The sequence below is a fragment of the Rissa tridactyla genome, chromosome 8 (assembly GCF_028500815.1).
Source record: "Rissa tridactyla isolate bRisTri1 chromosome 8, bRisTri1.patW.cur.20221130, whole genome shotgun sequence".
Lineage (NCBI taxonomy): Eukaryota > Metazoa > Chordata > Aves > Charadriiformes > Laridae > Rissa > Rissa tridactyla.
Window position 1 is genome coordinate 18,156,707 of NC_071473.1, and position 21,397 is coordinate 18,178,103.

Below are 21,397 nucleotides of genomic sequence, written 5' to 3' on the forward strand. Positions count from 1 at the left end.
AATAGGTCACAGCATGCACTGACTTGCCCCCAAAATGAAAATCAGCAGAGGATTTGGGGCTGGTGGGGAAGCTACAATCAGGCCTTTAATCCCACATGGGCACAAAATCCTGGGATAAAAAGGCCAGAGCTGGTCCTAATTGCTGACTGCTGTGTGCTTGTGTGTGTGTGAGCAAAATCTCTTAGGCTGCAGTGGGCCTGGGGGAGGCATCCCATTGCCTTCTTGCTGCCTGTATGACTGAGAGCCCCCCCAGGAAGAAGAGACACCCCCCCTCCCTCCCCCCTTTGCTGGGGGGATCTGCCCCAGCCCATGCAAGGGCAGTGCTGCCTCCAGCTTCCCAAGTGGCTGCAGGCCCTGGGGAAGGATGTACCTGCTTGGAGCTGTGATGCTCAGCACACTGCTCCCCCCTAAAGAGATAAAACACCTGGGGGGTGCCGGGGAGGGGGCAGCCCCCTTGGCTGCCCATCCCTGCCTGTACCCCGAGCCATCACCCCTGGCCTGGGGCCCACCCCAGCTGCTCCCCACATCCCCCCTGACCCCGGGGGGGGCTGTCACAGTTGACCCTGGGTGGGGGGAAGGGGGGGTCCAGCCCCACCGGAGACTCTTTCAGGCAGGGCTGGAACTGGGAGCGCTGGGCTTCACCAAACCCCCTCCTGGAAGCCGGGGAGCGCCGGGGGAGGATGCTGCGGGGCGGGCCGGGCGGAGGCAGGCAGGAGGCAGGCGGGGGGCGGTGCGGCCCCGTCCCCGCCTCCCCGGCGGGGCCCGGGCGCGGTGGCGGCGCAGAGGCTGCGGGCGGCGGCGGGGGAAGAGCCGGCGGAGCGCGGCGGGAGCCGGGCCGGGGACGCCATGCACTCGCTCTTCAGGAAACGCAACAAAGGGAAATACAGCCCCTCCGTGCAGAAGAAGAGGTGAGTGTCCCGGCCCCGGGTACCCCCCCGCTCCCCATCCCCCGGGACAGGCAGCGCCGCCATCCCGGGCATCCCGTCGCGGAGCATCCCCTCCCGGCGGCGGGGCTGGGCACCCCCCGGGCTGCGGGAGCCCGCGGGGTGTCAGCTCCTCTCCGAGCTGGGTCCGCGTCTCTGGTGCCCGGTGAAGGCACCGAGGTGGTTTTTTGCCCCAGTCCCCCTCGCATCGCAGCTCCGGGCAGCAGGTTCCTTTGCTTCCCAGGCGTGCGCCGGATTAGACCTTAAGGAAAAAAGTCTGGCTGTTCCTCAGCCTCCTGCCACTTGTTCCGTCAGGACCAAGTATTCAGTCGCTCGTCTTTTTCTCAGCTCTTTCTGATGGGGTGGGGACATGTTTCGGTTGAACTGGTCATAAAAAAAAAAAGTGCAGCATGTTGCATGTGCCCTGTGAAAGGTCACTGTTAAAAGGGAAAAGATGTAAAAGTTTCCCTTCCGAGAAGGCTTGGCCCCTCTCCGGGCTCAGGCCGCATTGCCGCAGGAGGGGGGCTGGAGAGGGGGCAGCCCCCAGCCCTTGCCTGCGCAGGGCGGGTGGCACAGGGGACGTTTTCCCAAAGAGGTGGATGTTCGGGTCGATACGGAAGCATGTCTTGCCTTTCCCGGGAGAGCTGCAGGTGCTCTGGAGCATGGGGAGCAGGATGGCTGGTGCAGGTTGGAGCCCATGGCTTGTTCATCCTCCTCCAGAGGCACCTGCCCTGGCAGGGGGTCTCAGAGCAGCCTCCCTGTTCCCAAAAATCCTCCTTTGCAAGGAAACTGGGGACCCTGCACAGAGGCTGCCGTGGCTTCGGGAACCCAGAAAGGGACCAGTAAGCCCAGAAAGCGCCAACACCTTCCAAGCTGGGGGACCCCCTCGCTGCTCCCCACCCACGGGTGTGGTGCTGTGGCACGTAGGAGGGGTGTTCCCCGAGAGGGGAGGGTGCTGCCCTGGCACGGAGGGTGCTCAGCCTTTGGTATTCCCTGAGCTCCCTCCATTCATGCCGAGCCCTGGGGACGGGCTCTCCCGGCAGCCCGGCTGGCTCAGCAGGGCCACCCAGGCTCCTGCTCCCAAAGCCTGGGGCATGCCCTGCTGCCAGCTCCTGCCCTGGGGAGGGCTGGCGGGAGGAGATGGGGCAGCATGGAGCCCTCTGAGGCTCAGCATCTGCCTCCCTGATGGCCCCAGCGTTCCCATGGTCGAAGGACGGTGTAAATACCTAGTGGCATTTCTAGTCTTCGGGGGTGTTAGTGGAAGGCTTGAAAATGAGAAACGCCACACCTGGGTTGACAGCTCAGGACTCTGAGCAGCATCAGGATGCTGGGAGGCAGGAGGAGACGGATCTCCTCCGCACCGGGTACCCCCTCTCTGACCCCCACCCTGGGGCTGCGGCCGGGGCTCCCCCCTGCTGCGCTCCGAGCCCTGCCAGTGCCGGGTACCCATCATCCGAGGGCGGATGGGGCTCGGGAAGACGGTCTTCCCTCCGCCGCCCTGCCCGCGAGCCCAGCCGGCTCTGGGCAGGTGCCAAAGCACCTCTGAAGGCTGCGGGCCAGGCTGAAATCTTTATTTTTCTGGCTGGCTGGTGGCAGCTGAGGAAGCAGCACCGGGCTTGTGGCCTCGGGCCACCCTCCCTCCCTGCACCCCGGCTGTCCGTGCACACCTCGGGGAGGGCTGTGCTCATTAGCCCCAATTTGTTAATTCCTGCGTTGGAGTTTACAAACATCTGTGAATCCAGGGAACACTCCCACCGTGTGGAAACAGCCCCACCATCAAGACGGGGAAGCCGGTGCCGGACCGGTTAAGCAACTTGCTGGAGAAGGATTGCGAAGAAGCAGGAGCAGCAGCGAGGAGCTCCTGCCGCCCCATCCCCTGCTCCAGGCGCTGCCAGGCTCCCAGCCGGCTCCCGCCCAGTTTTGTTGCTAGAAAAACACAGCAACACTGCTAAAATCAACCGACCGCCCCCGCCATAAACAGGGACGGAGATTTCTACACCACCTACAGCCCGGCCTTGTCCTGCGCCTCGGCCAGGCTGCGCAGGGGCTGCACCATAGGTGAGGGCTTAGTGCCAAGGTGCCGCCGGTGACCAAACCTTCAAAGCGCAGCGGTGACAGGGCGATAGCCAAGCACCGGTTTGGCAAGCCTGTGAGGGCGCCAGAACGTTTGCTGCTAGGAGCTCAGCTGATTTAGTTAGGGGTTGCCCAGGGAGCGCCATCCTCCAGCAGGTCTTAGCCTGATGAGGAGCCGCTGTGAGCCTTGGTGGCTTCTTCAGCCTTGGGATGAGCCCTTCCTATGATGGGGGAATCTTGATGAGCGGCACCGGAGACTCAAGGTCTCCGTGAGTCTGTGCAGCTCAAGCCAGGTGCTGTAATCTACTTAACGAGCAACACTCTTTGTCCCCCTGGATGCAGCCAGCCACCCTTCCCCAACCCCAAATTGTCCCTTCAGCCTCCCATCCAAAGCACCTCGAAGCGTATGTGTGTCGAGCATCTCCCCTGCCTCTCCCCGAGCTGCCCGCAGCCTGCCCGGGACCCAGGGGCTGAGAGGTTGGGGTGGGCAGGGACGGGTTTCCCCACTCCGTCCCTACTGATGGGCCAGGGATGCTGGTCCCCACAGGAGCCGAACCCCTCTCTGAACAAGGAAGGAGACATTTGTGGCAACCACCTCTGCGTCTCAAGGCCGGTCGGCCCCAAACTGGCATTATTAAGGAGGAAAGCCAGCCTGCTTTGAAGCTCTAATAGCGGGGAAAGAACAGGAGTGACATTAAATCCTGCAAAGCCGCGACGGTTGGAAGATGAATTAGCGCCGGGTCCTCTGGCCTGCTGTGGTATGTCTGTCCTTGGCAACACCAGTCGAGTCGTGGAGCGCATTGGCCACGTGGTGTGGCTTGGCTGGAGGAAACCCATGGCAATGCCCTGTGCCGAGCCCCCTGGACCGCATCTCCCTCCATGCACCTCCTTTCTTTACCCCTAGTATGGAGGTGATGCTCCTCAATGCCTCCCTGTGGTTGTTTTGTTTTTTTTTTTTTCCTGACGCCCAAATTAGCAGGACCAGGGTCCAAGTCTCTCCTTAGGACTATCTGCTGCAGCTGGGGCCTGGGCTTGTGGTCTCCAGGCTCAGCAGCCAGCCCCGTCCAACCCCGGGCACGTCAGTAGGTGTGGGGGCATCTCCCTGCCTTGCCTGGGGAATGTGGATGGTGACGACATTTCTTTTGTCTTCGCGGACTTAGTTGCTTTGTGCTCTTCTCGCACACCCCATCCCAGTAGCATAAGGCTCTGGGATTCAGCTGGGACTGGCCATGACTACTGTGGTGTTAGCACATCATTCATATATATATATATATATATATATGTAAAAAGATATATATATAAAGCATGTCCCTAGAAGGGAAGGCAGAAGCCTCGAATAGCGACGTAGTATGGGGGAAAAACATCACCTTCCTTCCCATTATCTCCAAACCCAGTGGAGGGTTGGTTTCTCTCTTAGAAAGTCTGAGCTTGGGAGGCAGAAAAAGCAGCTCAGCCTTGAGAAGCTGCTGCTGAAACTCACCCTCCTGCCAGCAGGAAAGATGTTCATCCTTGGGTTCCCCTGGGGAGAGCATCCATCCAGGGTGTCACAGGAGACCCACTCCCCAACTAAGAGGGGGTGCAGGCGGCTGGGGCAGAAGCTGGGAGGGCTGGCACCCATTTCCAGAGGCTGTTTGGTAGGGCTGGAGTCAGCACGAAGGGCCAGACAGCAGGTGAGTCAGGAGAGCTGCTCTGTATTTACGGTGGAGCAAACCTCGCCATCGCCTGGCCTATTTCTGCTTTAATTTCCATGCCCATTACAATAATATATCACACCATTACGACGAGGGAAGATAAATATAATTGAAACGAGCTGGAGTAAGCACAGCAGCCCCGCCGTCCAGCTACGCCCTAACGTGGGCAGCTTGACGGCACGCTGCTCCGGAGGTTTGAGCCAGATCTTAATCTCCCCCCAAACCTGAATTACAGTAGCCATAGCCCAGCCCTTGTGTCCTCTGCTCTGCCACGGTTTCATTCCGGTGTCGTTAGACTCATAGAATGTGTTGGGTAGGAAGGGACCTCTAAAGGCCATCTAGTCCAACCCCCCTGCAGCGAGCAGGGACACCTTCAACAAGATCAGGTTGCTCAGAGCCTCATCCAGCCTGGCCTTGGATGTCGCCAGGGATGGGGCCACCACCACCTCTCTGGGCACAAAGGAATCTCACGCAGTGGTAGCTGCGGCTCGAGGAGCTTGAAGGGCTTTTATAGTTCTGTGCCTTCTGGCGGATTCGTGCACTTTAAATCCCTCCCAAAGTCCAGTATCCAGCAGCATCGCTCACATAAGTATGTTTTCTATCCGTATAAACGGAAATTAAATGGAGATGGGATTGAGAGCAGCGGTAGGTGGTCACTGCCTGATGCACCCCCCATGCATCCCAGTATAGGATGTGGTAAGCAGGACCAGGACTCCATCCTCAACCGACTTGCTGGTCCCTGGCTGAGCGGTCCCACCTGCGGAGGAGCTCCTGGCATGGGAAGGTTTCCCAGCAGGAGAGCAGGGGCACGGCCAGTCGCTGAGCTGGGGGACGGAGCCGGACAGAGCCTGTCCCATTAAACCTCACAGCAAGTGTCTGGTTCATGGGACAAGCTCTCTGCAGAAGCTTTCCCAGGCACCGCGGTCAGCTGGAGCAGCCAAAACTCCAGGAGTATCTATCCAAACATCCCCACAAGGAGGGATAGCCTCCTTGTTTGGGGAAAAAGGAGATGGAGAAATCAAAGGGATTCCCTACCACCTGCCAGCAAGCGCAAAGCCAGGGTGCCAACCAGCGGGAATCCCGGAGATGCCGCCCTCAGGGAAGCTTGCTCCAATATGTGCTCTTAGCAGGAAAGGGAGGGGAGCAAAAAAAACTAGGAATAGAGGGGAAAAAAAAGTCCAGTTTTTAGCAGCAAAGTTTGCATGTCACAGTAATTACCATCACATCTGTCTTTTGAGAACCTCTCTTCAAAAAAAAAAAAAAAAAAAAAAATCAAAAAAACCCCAAACCCAAAGAAAACCCCCAAACCCAAAGAAACAGAACATCACCTGAAGTCAGGATTGTGGTACATGGGTGAAGTGAAGTCTGCCGCAGAGCAGCTGCCTCCTCCTGCCTCTCCAGCTGGGAGAAACCTGAATAAAACCCTCCCGTTCCTCCCGGGAATAATCTCAGGTCCTTCGCACCAGCCAGGAGATGCTACAGCTGCTCCAGGCGGCGTTGAAAAGAAAGGACGCTTTTAAAAGCCCAGCGCAGCTTTTCATGAGTGATATAATTTTTTCCTTCCCGCTCAGAAAATGTTAAAAGTTCTCCAGAAACAGCAAAGCCAATTTTTTCCAGGCTTTTATTTATTCTAATTTATTTTTTTTTCCTTCATCTATTCAAACAAAAACTTATCCATTGTAGCAGGAAAGCCTCACGTTTCCCTTCCCTCTGCCGCAGCCTCACGAGGGCTGTGCTCTGGGCATCTTTGCTCCTGCCCTTCCCAGCTGGGCAATGGCCAAATCCTGCCTTTCTCCCTCCCCAGCGCCGCTCTACGCTCCAACCACCACCCCCGCCCTCCCCAACTCCTGCCTGTTTTTTGGCCCCGGCAGCCCTTTGCCTTACCCTGCCAGCAGCTCCGAAACCCAGATGCACCCACAGCTCTTCCCAGCAGCTTCCCGAAAGAGCCGTCTCTTGCCAATCCCACCCTCACGCCTTTCCCGGGCCGGCCGAGGATTCCTCACCGCTTCACCCATCACCTTCTGTTTCTCCTGCATCTTCCTCCCCTCGGCAGATGAAGGGCAGGGGGAGGCCCACCTCCTCCATCCCAGAGATTTCGGCCAGGCTTCAGCTTTCCCTCCGGCACCCTGCTTGACATCCAGAAGGATGCAGGGACCGCGCTTGTCCTCGTGGTTTATTAACACGGACCCAACCATGGCGGGGGGGTGTCAGGCAGATAGGGGCGATGATGTCCTATCAGTAATGTCCAAGTTGGTCGATTTAAGGGGCACAGAAGCGATGAGTACGCAGGGGAAAAAAATACAGAAATGAGAGCCATCTTCAAATCTCTCTCCTATTTCTGTATTCATTGCTCCACACTTATTAATTCTGCATTTCGAACAGCAGTGGGGGCGAGCTGGAGCAGTCACCAACCCCCGGCGTTCAGCAGAGGATGGGGTGCAGAGGATCGGCTCCCCCAAAGCTGCAGTGGCTCTTTTGAGTTCCAGCTCCCATGGGAGCTTTTTATTAGATTTCCCTGTCTCAAAACCTCCGCTGGGGACAGCCACCAGCTCCGCGGGTGACTGGCGTAAACCGCAGAGGTGGAGAGAGCAACCAGCTCTCCTTGCGTGCCTCAGGAACGCCGAGGCTGAGCAGCAGAGCCATGCCCACATTACACCCGAGCATGTCCTTGCTTGCTCCAAGCAAGCGCGGCGTCTTCTCTTCCCTGGTCACCCAGATACTGCACATCGAAGCAGTAGGTTCTGAATTACTGAGCAAACTGTCCTCTCTGACACGGGGAAACGCCATCCTGAGGTGTTCCATCCAGAGGGACCGGGACAGGCTGGAGAGGTGGGACTGTGTGAACCTCATGAGGTTCAACAAGGCCAAGTACAGGGTCCAGCACCTGGGTTGGAGCAAACCCCAGTAGCCGCACAGGCTGGGGATGGAGGGCAGCCCTGATGAGAAGGGCTTGGGGGTGCTGGTGGACGAGAAGCTCAATAAAACCCGGCGATGTGCGCTGGCAGCCCAGAACCCCCCCGCAGCCTGGGCTGCATCCCCAGCAGCGTGGGCAGCAGGGCGAGGGGGGGGATTCTGCCCCTCTGCTCCGCTCTGTGAGACCCCCCTGCAGTGCTGCCTCCAGCCCTGGGGCACCAACAGCAGAAGGACACGGAGCTGTTGGAGCGGGGCCAGAGGAGGCCCTGGAGATGCTGGGAGGGCTGGAGCCCCTCTGCTGTGAGGACAGGCTGAGAGAGCTGGGGGGGTTCAGCCTGGAGAAGAGAAGGCTCCGGGGAGACCTTGGAGCCCCTTCCAGTCCCTAAAGGGACTCCAGGAAAGCTGGGGAGGGACTCTGGATCAGGGAGGGCAGCCATGGGACGAGGGGGAACGGTTTTACACTGCAAGAGGGGAGACTGAGATGAGATCTGAGGAAGAAATTCTTGTCTGTGAGGGTGGTGAGCCCCTGGCCCAGGTTGCCCAGAGAAGCTGTGGCTGCCCCATCCCTGGAGGTGTTCAAGGGCAGGTTGGAGGGGGCTTGGAGCAACCTGGTGTGGTGGGAGGTGTCCCTGCCCAGGGCAGGGGGTGGCACTGGGTGCTCTTTAAGGTCCCTTTCCAACCCGAACTATTCTATGATTCTATGATCCTCTGCCCTCCCTATTTCCCCAGCCCCGAAACCTGCATCTGCTCCCTGCAGCAATGGAGAAGGGTCTGTCACACCCCAGGTAGCACCAGGGCTGGGGGCAGAGGGTGGCTCTGCCCCTGGCACTGGGTGCCCTGAGTCACCGTGAGGGTGGGGAGGAATGTCCAGGGGCAGCGCCACCAGCTTGGGAACCGGCTGGCAGTGCACAAGCAGCCCCACCTCGGTGGCAGGGTGATTAACGGGGGTGATTAGAGCCCATGGCTCAGACCCAGGGGAAGAGCGGGGAGAAGGGGACAAAGGGCACATCCTCACCTGGACACGTCATCCCCATCCCAAACCGGCCTGGCTGTTCCAGCAGCAGCAGCGCGGCCACGGAGGATGCTCCGGGCAAAGCCGGTCCCTGAGTAAGAGGGTCAGGGCCAGGTGTTGCACTCCCTGGTTCCCGGTACTGGAGATGAGTTTTGCTGATGCAGAGGAGCACAAAGGCTGGGCAGAGTCTCCAGGCTCAGCTCTCTCAGATCACATCAGGAGCAACAGCTTGGGAAACCGTGCCTGAAACGCAGCATTGCCACTGATCTCAGATGACCCCCAGCTTAATTTTATTTCCCCCATACAATCAGTCAAAACCAGAACTGGAAAAGCCCCAGACCTCCTCCTTTTTGGGATGGTTTCTCCGTCCATGCTATAGATCCCCTGGGACCCTGAAGATTCGTCCTTGGGCTTGCTGGAAAACACCAAGACCAAGGTAGGGAACGCGGAGAGGAGCCGGCAAGCCCTTCCAGCTCTTCCCAAGCCCCGCTCAGTGCCCACCCGGCTATCACCCCGAAGCATCCCAAGCTCCCACCTGGATAACGAGCTTCTCCCACCCTCAAAGCTCAGGTGGACTCCAGTTCATGGGTGAGAGTTGAAGAAGGCTCCTTGGTGGTTGTGAACTCTCTCAGGATGCAGGAGATGGGGCCGGCTCTGAGGAACCATCACCTGAAGACACAAAAATGCGTGCAGCACATTTTAGTCGCCCCAGCTTCAAACCCGTTCCTCTCCACTAATTCCATTGCACTTTTCCCTGGTTTACATGGGATGATGCGGATTAGAAGACACCCCAAAGTGTATTTTGAAGAGCTGCTTCTGCCGTTGCAGCAGGATCCAGCCACCCGCGTCTATCTCCTGGTGACCCCTGTGCCCTCCAGCTGCGATTATTTAAGGGAAAACAAGACTCACCCTTGCAGTTATTGCAACCAGCCACCCGACTCGCAACAACCACTTCGTTTGCTGCTCTGCTCGGAAATGCCCGCTCGGTTCATTCCTGCTGATGCGAGAGGGCCCTTAATTATGGTAATTCCTCTGCTCATCAGGAGGTGCCAGGCAGACAGCAGCAGCGATGACAGACACAAACCACCAGCCTTGCCGAGTACCGTCCTGATGATGCAGCTTCTATAAAAAGAAAAAAAAAAAAAAGTAAAAAAAAATCAGTGTAAATCCTGCCCACGCCAGAACTTCCCGGGCAGCATGAACTTCAGTGGAGCTGTCAGATGCTACGAGGCTCTTGCAGCCCAGGGCAGGGTTCGAGGTGGGGAGGAACAAGCCCAGAGCTGGGTTTTGGTTGGTTCTGCTCCATTGAAGGCAATAGCAGGCATGGCAGGCAGGAACGTGTCCTGCAGCCCAGCAGCAGTGCCAGGAAGGGGGCTGGCCAGACCTGGGCTGGCCAAGCTCTTCCCCCCCAGTGCCCGCACTGGAAAGGCAGCGAGCTGAGACGTCCCCACTGAGGTGCACAGGGCTGATGAGGCCACGTTCTGCTCTTACCTGCTGGCAGTTGAGCACTGGTACATGTCCAGGGAAGCCACTGCAAAGCCCTGGAAGACGACTGCCTTGGTCAACAAGCCATGTCCACTCTCAGCTTTGGCCCACCATGCTGTGGAAGACAGGAGGACACACCTCGTGCTGTCCTGGAGAAGCTCACGTGGCTGATCCCTGCCCAGTGATGGACCTCGGTGCTGCAGGACCCCTTGGAGCTGGGCTGACAAAGCTGCTGGATGAGGCTGTCCACCTGGGGACCTCCACACCACGTTTGGGGTGCTGGTGCTCCACCAGACAAGGCTGCACTCCCCCAGCCTGCCCCACTGCCCTTCCGCCTTTGCAGGAGACACACAACTCACCTTCTGGCAGCTATAACAGCAATTAACACCTCCAAGCCCCATATAATGATTAATTCTACCACCATCTGACCTTATAATGAGGTCATTAAGGCTCATTATCCCCGCTCTATGGGTGGTTGGGATTTGGAGTGAGCCAGCCCTTAGCTTAAACCCACATGGGAAAGCGGCACAGCTGGGACAGGAGCCCCAGCCCTGCCACCAGCCTCAGCTCTAGGAACCTTCCAGCTGCAGGGACCGTGGGGGAGCACACCCTGCTTTCCGCCTCCACTCCACAGCAGGACCCGCGGGCATCGCCTGGCACACGGTCCTCCGGAGCCGCCCCTGGCGCGCCGCAACCTCTCCTTGCAGCCAAAGGGACAGCAAGAAGACAAAAATGTTTAAAATAACTCCGGCCATGCAAAAGCTGCGTCACGGGTTGTTCTGGCTCTGCTCTAGCTCAGCCGTCGCTGCAGCTCAGCCTGGAGAAGAGAAGGCTCCGGGGAGACCTTACAGCAGCTTTCCAGTATCTGAAGGGACCTACAAGAAAGCTGGGGAGGGACTTTTTACAAGGGCATGTAGCAATAGGACGAGGGGTAATGGCTTCAAACTGGAAGAGGGGAGATTTAGGTGAGATATTGGGAAGAAATTCGTGGCTGTGAGGGTGGTGAGCCCCTGTCCCAGGTTGCCCAGAGAAGCTGTGGCTGCCCCATCCCTGGAGGTGTTCAAGGCCAGGTTGGAGGGGGCTTGGAGCAACCTGGTGTGGTGGGAGGTGTCCCTGCCCAGGGCAGGGGGGGTTGGAACCTCTTCAAGCTCCCTTCCAACCCAAACCATTCTGTGATTCTATGAATATTTGGGCTGCTCTGCACCCTGCCAGCCTGGCTGCAAACGGAGGGGCTGGGACCAACTTCACCCTGGGACCAGCATCGCCCTGGGCGCAAAAACCAGTGGCTAGCAAGAGACAAAGCGCCGAGAGATAAATGCGACGTGTGCTGTCCCGGCCCTTTATTGTGAATAATTGTGTTTCGATTGTGAATAACTCGTTCCAGAGCAAGGAAGCCCTGACCGTGGCACAGAGGACACGTAGCAGGGGCTCCAAGGCAGGGCTGTGCCCCAAAGTGGGGCGGGCGCAGGGCTGCAGGAGGGGCTGCCCAGGGGATGCGACAGCCTCAAATGGGCCATGTCGCCTGCGTGCGTGGGGTCCGGCTCCTCTCTTTTGCTCAGGCCACCCCCCCATTTCTCCTTGTCCCCTGCAAACGGCTCTTTTCTTCCTCGCTCCCGAAGCCAAGGGAGGCGCAGGCTCGCTTATGGCATCGCTCCCATTTCCAGCGTGCGGGAGATAGTGAGTCCCGGCCCCGCCGCCCCCCCCTTCCTGGCAGAGCAGCCGAGTATTTTGGAAAGTGTTAGAAAGGCAGCAGTGAGTCAGATGCAGCTGCAGGCCCTGGCAGCCTGGGCTGGCCCCTGGCCACCCCCCGGGTCACGGCACCCCGAGGGCAGCCCCGGCAGCAGCTCCGGGCTGTGGGGTGACGGGTCTCTCTCTCCCTCTCTCTCCCCCCATCCCCCCATCTTTCTCCCCAGCATCTCCAGCAAAGAGCTGACCGAGCTCATAGAACGCTTGCAGAAAAATGCCGACCAGGTGGAAAAAAACATCGTGGAGACCGACTCCCGGATGCAAAATGTGAGCGAGCCGTGCCCTCCCCCCCCCCCCCCCCTCACCCAAGCAGCCATGTCCCCCCACAGCCCTTCCCGCCCTGCTGGGGTCTCACCTCCTCTCCCAGGGCATGGCTGCATGGCTGCCCTGCCCTGCGGCAGGTACCTGGGCTGCGACGATCTCTAAGGGAGGCATGCACAGGTTCCCCAGGGTTGTGGGAAGAAGGCGGGAGGGTGTAAGAGGCGATGGGGCCCCAAAATTCCTCCCTGGGCCTGGTAGCAGTGTGCAAAGCGGGGCTGTGCACCCCTGGACGTGCATCCCAGCAGGCAGCTGGGGTGGAGGAGAAGGGGCCTGAACCACACTCCTCTCCCCAAAGCATCCCCAAAGGATGCATCCCGAGGCAACGTAGCCCCCCCAGCCCTTCCTTGGGGCTAAGATAGGCGAGGGGGAAGCAAAACACATCCCTGGGAGGACAGGGGATGGCAGAGCTCCTGCCCAGCTCTGGTGCGCAGGGGCAGCGCGGCAGGAGGACGTCGCTCAGCCCCCTTGGATACGTTTCTTTTCCCCTGGTGACCCTTCCTCCCCGCTCTCTGCCTGCCCAGGACTTGCACAAGATCAAGGCATGCCAGCTAGCGCAGTACAAGGACCTGACGGCTCAGAAACTCACCGAGTCCGACAAACTGCTCTACGTGCTCGATGGGGACGCAGCCATCGCCCGGCACATGAAGCACCCCCAGGGTGACATGATCACAGAAGAGTGAGTACGGCGGGGGCGCGGGTGGTGGTGGGGAAAAACTGTCGCCAGAGCCTTGCAGGGGGGGAAGGACGCTTCTCCAGGGGCTCTGCCTGCAGCTGGGGGGTCACCGCGGGCTCCTCTGTATCCCAATTCACATTAAGGTGCATAACCCGCAGCTGGCAGATGCACTGAGCAGCCCTTGGCAGAGGGATGGGTGCAAGGGGGAACCTCTGCCTTCTCCCTCCCCAGCCGATTGCCCAACGCGGCTGCTGCCAGCCTGCCTGGCAGCGCTGGGCTCACTGAGGTCCCCGAAGGACGGTCCCCCCTCCGTAGTGGGGCTGGGAGAGGACCAGTACAGCTACCGATGCTAATGCTGGCCCGTGCCCACATCCTGCATCCCACCCTCCTCTTTTCCTTCCCGCAGCATCCGGCAGCTGAAGGAACGAGTGGCAAACTTGCGCGTGAAACATGACCAGATCTACAACTTCCCCCTGCAGCAGCATATCGAGCCCCAGGTCAACTGGTCAACAGTGATTGAGGAGAAACAGGTACCAAGGGGACCACCAGTGCCACTGCCCAGCCAGCACCACCAGCTGGGGACAGGCAGGACCTCGTGCATCTCCCCATGGAGAAACAGGCTCCTGGAAGCCGCCTTGGCTGCTTGGTACTGGGAGCAGCATGGGAAGGAGGTGGGGAGCTGGAGGGGATGGGACAAGGCCAGCTGCTGTGGCACCAGGAATCGGTGCTCGAAGCGTCACCGCTGGCCCCTCCTGGATGAGCTTGGGCAAACTTCTGTCCTTCTCCATGCGAGGATGGAGATCGCACTCCTCCTCCAAGCAACGTGCTCCAGCACCCCACTGTCCTAAGAGTGAAAAAGCTTCTCCTTATACCCAGTCTGTGCTTCCCCCATTTCAATTTACACCTGTCGTCTCTTGCCCTCCTACCGTGCACCACTTCACAGAGCCTTGGCTCTGATTTCTCAGCCTGATAGAAGGATGATCTTAGGTGCCCCCAAAGCCTTCTCCTCCCCAAGCTGAACAAGCCTCAGCTTCTGCTCTGGGGTCCTTGCCTTGGCATCCCCAGTCACCACCTGCTTTGGGCTCTACTCCATGGCCCTTACTCTTTATTTTAGCCCACTTCCTGCACTCTTCCAGCCAGAAAAGGGTTAAAACCCCCAAAGTTGCTTTCCCATGGCCACCGTCTGGCATAGCCGATTTCACCCACATGCTGCCAACACCAGAACCCATCCAAGCCCAGCTCGATGTCCACCTCCAAGTGGTGTTTCCCAGGTCTTAGCTGCCACATCCCGTTCCCCCGTCACTAACCTCAACTCCTGTGCGCCGCAGGACACGTTGAACTGCAAGGGCTTTGGGACCGACCTGCCGCTGGTCAACAGCCAAGTAGAGGAGCACAACATCTTCCACAACGAGGTCATGGCCATCGGCCCACACATCGTCAAGGAAGGCAACAAGGTCAGTTCTCCCGCCCCTCTCCCTGCTGCCCCACACGGTCGGCCCCATCCCAAGCCACTGATGGTGGTGAGGGCATCCCGCCATGTTTGGTGGGTGCCCAGATCTGTGCCTAGCCTTGGAGCCCAGCATCCTACACCAACTCTAGCTTTACAATGAGGCAAATCCTGTAAAACCCTACATCCCCCTCCCTCATCCAGCCCCCATCACACCACCGCTCTCCGGAGACACGGTCCTAACTCTTGCCTCGCTTCTCCTCTGTCACCAGGAATACACGAGCGAGTTCCAAGCCAAATACCAGAAACTGCTGGTAAGAGACCTCCGAGATTCCGGGGGCAGACCCCTTGGCAGGGGTCCCTCGCTGGGGTGGCCCAAGGAGGCCGGTGGAGAGGAGTTTTGGGCTGAGCTCTCCCCTCCGACCCTTCCCAGGCCGGCTCCCAGCAGCGGCAGCAGGATCTGAACTCCCTGCAGGACTACATGCAGCGCTGCACCAACAAGCTCTACTGGCTGGATCAGCAGGCAAAGGACAGGACCCATTACGACTGGAGCGACCACAACCTGGACTACCCCAGCCGGCGCCGCCAGTATGAGGTCCGTGGGCTCTCACCAGCACCTGGCCCCGTGCCGGTCGGGGGCTTTGTGGCAAGGGAGGTGGGCACGGAGCCAGGGGAACGGGCTGTGGGTCGGATGGGAGGCAGGAATCGTGCCTTCCCCCATGCCTCAGTTTCCCCCACTCCATCATGGAGCGCTTTGAGATGGTACAGATGAGAGCATGGTGGATGGTGAGGTTTAGTCCTTGCCTCCTGCCAGAAACAGAGCAATGAGGAAGCTTGAGAGCTTCCTCATTCTCCTCCCCCTTATCTCAGCATTCACTCGGCGAAAGTCACACCTTTAACAACGTCTGCAAGGGAAGGAAAAGCGAGAGCTGCAGTGGGGGAACATCACACCTTCTGGCTTGTGGAGCTGTTCAGGCCCTTTCAGAGTAGCTCAGTCACAGGACGCAGCCAGGGTTCCCTCTCTTTGCATGGGGGGTCAGTATCTCGCCTCTCTCCATCTAGAACTTCATCCACCGGAAGCTGGAGGAGAAGGAGGAGGCCATCAACAAGCTGCATGCGGATGGAGATCAGCTGCTTGCCCAGAACCACCCTGGGAAGAATGCCATCGAGGTGAGCATCAGGGACGGGCTCCAGCTTCCCCATCTGCCCTCGTGCTCGTGCGCAGTCCTTTCTCCAGCACGGGACGTGGTGCCAACACGACTCTTGACTTTACTTCCCGGGATGCCAAGTGGGAAAAAGTCTCCTTCACCTGCAAGTGTGTAAATACCATTGGAGGAGCTGAGATAAACCTAAGGACCTCTTCCCGCTTCCCTCATTCCTGTGGCCATTACCCTGTGCCTGCCTACAAAGGATGAATTATGGTGGCAGATGCCACCTTTGATGGGAAGGTGGACATAAGGCCGCCGGTTTTACCACCTCCATATAGCCATCCCCACGTTCCCATGGGAGCATCCTAGCTTTGGACTTGCTCTCCAGTATGGCCATCTCTGAGCATCCAGGTGGCTTCAGAGGCAGCCAAGGAGTTGTTTGCTCGAGATGGAAATGGGCACTTTCTGGTGGACAGCCCAGGGTCACCTTTAGCGTGGGGTGTCCTGCTAATGTCCACCTGTGTTGCAGGCTCACATCGAGGCGGTGCACGCCGACTGGAAGGAGTACCTCAACCTGCTGATCTGCGAGGAGAGCCACCTGAAGTTCATGGAGGACTTCCACAAGGTACCAGATCCCCCAGGGGCAGCGAGGCACCGCTTGCTCTGCACTGCCCAGAAAGGAGGTGCTGGGCTGCAGGAGACCCCAGCAAGCATACAGGCTCCTGCTGCTCTGGAAACAGGGTAGAAAAGATTTAGTCCTCTAGTCTACGGGGCTTTTAAGGCTAGGAGAGCCACTTTGAGCTGATAACGCAAGTCATGATTGCTCAAGCGCCAGACGCAGTAATTGCTTGGCCAAAAAACCATAACTTGCAGAAAGTGTCCGCTCCGATGCCGAGGTTCAAGAGCCACAGTCCCACGTCGGCATCCTTGTCCACAGGACAGCAGAGATATCTCACGGAGGGACCTCACCCCATGAGGAGACCTTGCCTTCTCCTCTTGGAAGCAGAACAGGTCCAAGTGGGGAAATTACACCTGCAGAAAGCCGAGCTGGCCCCCCCGGGGAGCCCTGTGCCAGGGCTCAGCACCCCAGCTGAGCTCAGCAGACAGATGTCTGCTGGATAAATTGCATCCGACAGCCAGGGAGGCTCTGCAGGGGAGCAGGTCAGGCTGGATTCCTCTCCCACAGCCTGGGCGTGTTGACGACGTGATGAGTCTGTTGCCAAAGCTGAACCACGGTGCCCAGCCCAGGCAGTGCCTTTTGTGGGTATCTGCCAGAATAACTGCCCCGGGGGGTGGTTTGTGTGTGGAAGGGCTTGGCTCTGCCTTCTCCTTGGCGCTGGCAATGGAGACGCCACGCACCGTCGTGATGTCCAAGTGACACAAAATTGAGGGCAGGGAAAGGTGGGATTTAACAACTCTGCAGGAGAAGACCACGGAATAAACTGCCCCTTGTTGTCTTTCCCCTAGCTTTGTTGTCCCAAGCATGGGAAATAGCGATTCCTCACCTTCCTCCGTGCACTTCTGAGTGCCCAGCTGCCCACCACAGCTCCTGGGGGCTGTCCCTGCTCTAGGCAGCGCGAAGACCAGGGTGCCAGGTTGGGTCTGCTCCATGTTTCAGCTGGACCCTTTCTCATAAGAAACTTTGCCTTTCTGCAGTTTCAGAAAGACACTAAGGACGCCCAGGAGCTCTTGAAGAAGGTGGATACAGACCTGGACCAAAAATTCAGCCCAGAGTTCAAGGACAGATACCAGCTCGAGTCTCTCCTCCGGGAGCTGGATGTGAGTATTGGTGCAGGGAGGACCAAAAGGGGATGCAGGAGCCAGTGTCCCTACGACACTGCTGGAGGGACATCCCTGCCGGAGCAGGCATCTAGCCCAGCTTTCTCCATAGCGAGCAGCAGCACTGCTGTCTCCCTTTGCTCAGCCTTCACCCGACTCTTCCTTCCCCTCTAGCTAGAGATTGCCTCTCCCATAGCAACGTAATTGCTCACTGGGCTGGTTTTTATTTGTTCTCTCATTGAGTTAGCGTTCATTAAGGGCGGGAGCATAATTAGACCCGCTGCCAGAAGAGGTTGTGGAACTTGCTGTGCTGCCTAGAGCCGGGATGGGAGATCGCCCACTTGGGAAGGGCTGTGCTGAGCCCAGCCACTGGCCCAGCCCAAGCGTGCTGCAGCAGGCCCAGATGATGCACGTGTGCTGGGACAGCTGATTGCTCTTCCCGAGAGCTCTCCCTCTCCTCCTGCGTGCTCCATCCCACTCAACACTGTGGGATACCCACCTGCACAGCTAGAATTAGAGCAACTGATAGAGAGCCTTTTCACAGGGCTCTAATTAGAGGCAACAGCTGGGAATGGGGCTGTCCATCAACATGCAGATGTGGACCATACACCAGGGAATGCCTGTTACTGGCCAGTGACTAGTGCCAAGGCCTGGCAACCTCACGGGCACAGTCCCAGTCCTCAGCCTGGCTGCAGAAGCAGGCAGGAGAGTGCAGGAACACTTGGTGTAGGAACACAACCGCTGCGGAGCAGGACCCAGGAGTCGTTTTCACAAGCAGAAGCAAAAGAGAAGCCACAATCTCTATCCTGGCAGCGTTGGTACGAGCTCCTCCCCAGCCAGTGGAGTCTAGGAGCTTGTTCTTCCCACGCTTCCTTACTGGTTTTGGTTGTTACCCTGTGCTAGGACCAGGAGAAGGCCTTGGACAAGTACGAGGAGGTGGTGAAGTCCCTGCAGGAGCGCAGCCAGCACGTCCTGCCCCTGCGGTACCGCCGTGAGACGCCGCCCCAGCCCGTCCCCGTGGAGGCTCTCTGCGAGTACGATGGCGAGCAGGTAACATCTCCCTCGTCCTGTGAGCGATGCCGAGGTGCTGCTGGGAACCGTCTCCTTCGGGGACGCCGGGGATGGAAAAGGTACCTGGGGAAGGAGCAGTTTTTGCCAGCGCCTAAGCGGCGATGTCTCCCACAGCGGGAACAAGGCGAAGGTTGCGCTCGCCCCGGTGGGAAAGCAGGTTTTGCAGCTCAGGAGGAGCAGCACAGTAGGGGTCCGGGCGAAACGCAGCCTCCGTCCGCCCTGCGGACAGCGTGCCTATCACACACCCTTCAGGAGGTTGCGACAGCCCGGCTCCGTCACGTTCCCACGCTCCCTGTGCTGGGACGGTGGAGATGCCTATGCACGTTTCTGATCCAAGAAACTCACCCCACTGTCACCGGCACAGTCCTGGCGGGCACATCGGCATCCCCACCGTCAGGGTATCAGTCTGTGCAGGATGGATGGCTGACCGAAGGGATGGGACAGCAAAGCCGGCAGACACCAGGGGCCTGGAACGGAGCGAGCAGCTCCGGCTGACTCAGCTGCCTGCCTCTCCAAAAAGGAAAACCACAGCACGGCCTCGGAAACGCCTTCTCCTCTCTGCCCTAGTGGGAATTTGCTTGCCGGGGCTGTTGCAAGAAGAGGAATGGCTTCATACCTGGAGGCTGAGGGGAGGGAGGAGCAGGCACACGAGATTTCTGCAAAGCGAGAGGGTGCCAAGAGAAGGGATTGGGGTTTATGCCGGCCCTGCCTCCCTGCAAGTGCAGCTCCCCGGGGCTGCCGGCGTGGAGCAGGGTGGGTGGTGTTTCCTGACCTGCTGCTGTGACCGGTTCCTGTCCCCCAGGGCCAGATAAGCCGAGGAGCCCACTACACCCTGCAGAAGAACAGCGGAGACATTTGGGAGGTGGCAGACAGCTCGGGAGACAAGATCAGCGCCCCGGGGGTCTGCTTCATGATCCCCCCGCCTGACCCAGAAGCAATAGCGCTGGCAGACCAGTACGTGTCCCCCCAGCTTGCCATGCCAGCCCCTCCTGCAGCCCCAGCAGCCCTTGCCCTTGCCCTCCCCAGCCCCAGGCCACCCCACCAGCGCTGATATGGGGGGGGGTCCTGCCCCAATTCCTGCAGCGAAGCCGTGCCTGCTTGAAGCCTCAGGCTTCCTCCAGGAGGGATTCCTGCACCCTCCTGCTTGCACCCAAGATGCCTGCTGGCAAAGTGGGACCAGCTCAGAGCCGTCCAGGTCCCCCCTCCTCTGGCGGGCCATTACAGCTGGGGGGGAGCTGCCCATCCCTCCCTTCAGCAGGCAGGTACCTGCCTTTGCTGCCTTTCCCCTGCCCTCACCCCTCCAGTGAAGACATTCCTCCACTCCTTTGCCAACATGGGGTGAAGGTGCCTCTCCCCCACTTGCTTCATGGCTGCTGTGAGGGGCCAGGTCCCACCTCCTTCCTGGAGCCGCAGCGGGATGGGTGATGGGGCGACGGAGGGGCCGGGGGCCCGACTCTGACCTCGTGCCCATGCCGTCCTGTTTTGCAGAATTACCGATCACTATGTGACCGTGAAGGAGAAGACGGCCAACTGCAAGAACATCCTCCAGCAGCGCTATGAGGGGCTGAAGGCAGACAGCATTGGAGGTGAGGCTTTGCCCCTTCCCAGGCACAAAAAGGCAGCTGTAGCCTTCAACCTAAGGTGGTGGCCCACCTTAAGGGGGACGTCACCAAGAGCTTCCCATCTCCTAAGGGTCCAGGGCCAGGGCTTGGGGAGCAGAGGGGGATGCGCGTTTTGCACTCCCCAGTGGGACTGAGCCTAGACCTGGCTTCCAACTGGCTTTAACTTGATCCCCCCCTCACTATCCAGATGCTGCATCGGTTCGGGGGCGCCAGCTTCTGGCAGGGCTGGAGAAAGTGAACAGCGACCTGGACAAGCAGGAGAAAGCAATAACAGCAAACCTCCGTCCGCCGCTGGAGCAGAGTCGGGCCGTGCAGGACAGCACCGAGCGCTCCAAAGACCTCAAGGTATGGGGCTGTGGAAGCAGACCGACGGTGCTGTACAGGGACTGTGCTCCCAGGGGGTGCCTACGGTGGTCCTCAGTATGCTGGGTGCTGCAAGCGCTCCCTGAGCCCAGGGGCATGCGGGCACGGAGCAATGCTTACAGCTGGCTGCTGCTTCCAGTGGAGCAGCCCTTTGAGGAGCCTTGGAAACCAAAGCCTTTTCCCTGCTCTTGGCCCACCTCGGGCACAGGAAGGTTGAACAGGGAAGAGGTGATGGCTGCAGAGAGGGGAACCCTCAAGTTTTGATCCTGCCCCTATTCTGAGCACAGCAGGGACGTTAACTTTGCCACCACCATAACCAGCTCAGGAAGGAACAGGAAAACACTTCTGGTCCAGGGCCCTGTTTCTCCTTGTGACCCTGCCCTGCTAGGCTCCGGTGCATCCTGCTCTTTTCCTCTCCTTCAGCCCCCTAATTAAGCCAGGCTCCGTGCCACAAACCTCCCTTGGTTTAGGAGGAAGTTCAGGTCCCGGTTACATCACCTGCCGAGGGCTGTGTCAGAATTCAAGTGCCACCACAAGTGAAAGGAAATTGCTCCAACTGCCTGCAGCGCTTTGATGTCCAGGCAAGAATTCATCCATAGGGATGCGGAGCCCAACGGTCAGATGAGTCCAGCACGTTTCTGACAGAGCTAGAGCTGGTGGGAACCGCTCCCCAGCCAGAGTTTCCTTGCTAAGGGCCTACCCCAGAAGAGATACAAGTCAACAGAAAGTCAACAGAAAATATCCTTTTGTCACCTACAGGGCTGAAAGGCATCTGCCATCAAACAAGCCCTCAGCCCTGACCTCCCTTCTCACCCTGGACAGCCAAGGGTCAGCTGCTTTGTAGCCATAAGGTCCTAGTTCAGTTGCTAGAAAGGCTTTGTTGCTTTACTCCTGCTGCAGAACATCACTAATGAAGTCCGTCGCATTGAACCTGAGAAAACAAGGAAGATCCAGGAGTGCGAGGTCTTCATCGAATCCGTGCCGAACACTGGCAGTGCTACCTTGGTAAAGAACAAGGTGGAGAATACCAACAAGAAGTACGACCGTGTGGTCCAGCTGCTCAGTGCCGCCCAAGAGAAGTAAGTCATGGCTTGAGCCTGGCATAACGTAGGATCCTGCAGGAGATAGAT

At 58.8% G+C, this 21,397-nt stretch overlaps 1 protein-coding gene across 1 annotated transcript in view; it reads left to right on the forward strand.

Moving 5' to 3' along the window:
• The first annotated feature begins 765 nt into the window (after positions 1-765).
• Positions 766-21,397, forward strand: part of PPL (periplakin) — a 28,708-nt gene continuing 8,076 nt past the window's right edge. Inside the window, exons 1-15 of the mRNA XM_054212010.1 lie at positions 766-908; positions 12,011-12,110; positions 12,686-12,840; positions 13,244-13,367; positions 14,166-14,291; positions 14,557-14,598; positions 14,718-14,879; positions 15,347-15,454; positions 15,962-16,057; positions 17,089-17,211; positions 18,115-18,261; positions 19,085-19,236; positions 19,771-19,868; positions 20,092-20,249; positions 21,168-21,346. Coding sequence (XP_054067985.1) covers positions 847-908; positions 12,011-12,110; positions 12,686-12,840; positions 13,244-13,367; positions 14,166-14,291; positions 14,557-14,598; positions 14,718-14,879; positions 15,347-15,454; positions 15,962-16,057; positions 17,089-17,211; positions 18,115-18,261; positions 19,085-19,236; positions 19,771-19,868; positions 20,092-20,249; positions 21,168-21,346 — 1,832 coding nt within the window. The 5' untranslated portion in view covers positions 766-846. The remainder of the gene's footprint in view (positions 909-12,010; positions 12,111-12,685; positions 12,841-13,243; positions 13,368-14,165; positions 14,292-14,556; positions 14,599-14,717; positions 14,880-15,346; positions 15,455-15,961; positions 16,058-17,088; positions 17,212-18,114; positions 18,262-19,084; positions 19,237-19,770; positions 19,869-20,091; positions 20,250-21,167; positions 21,347-21,397) is intronic.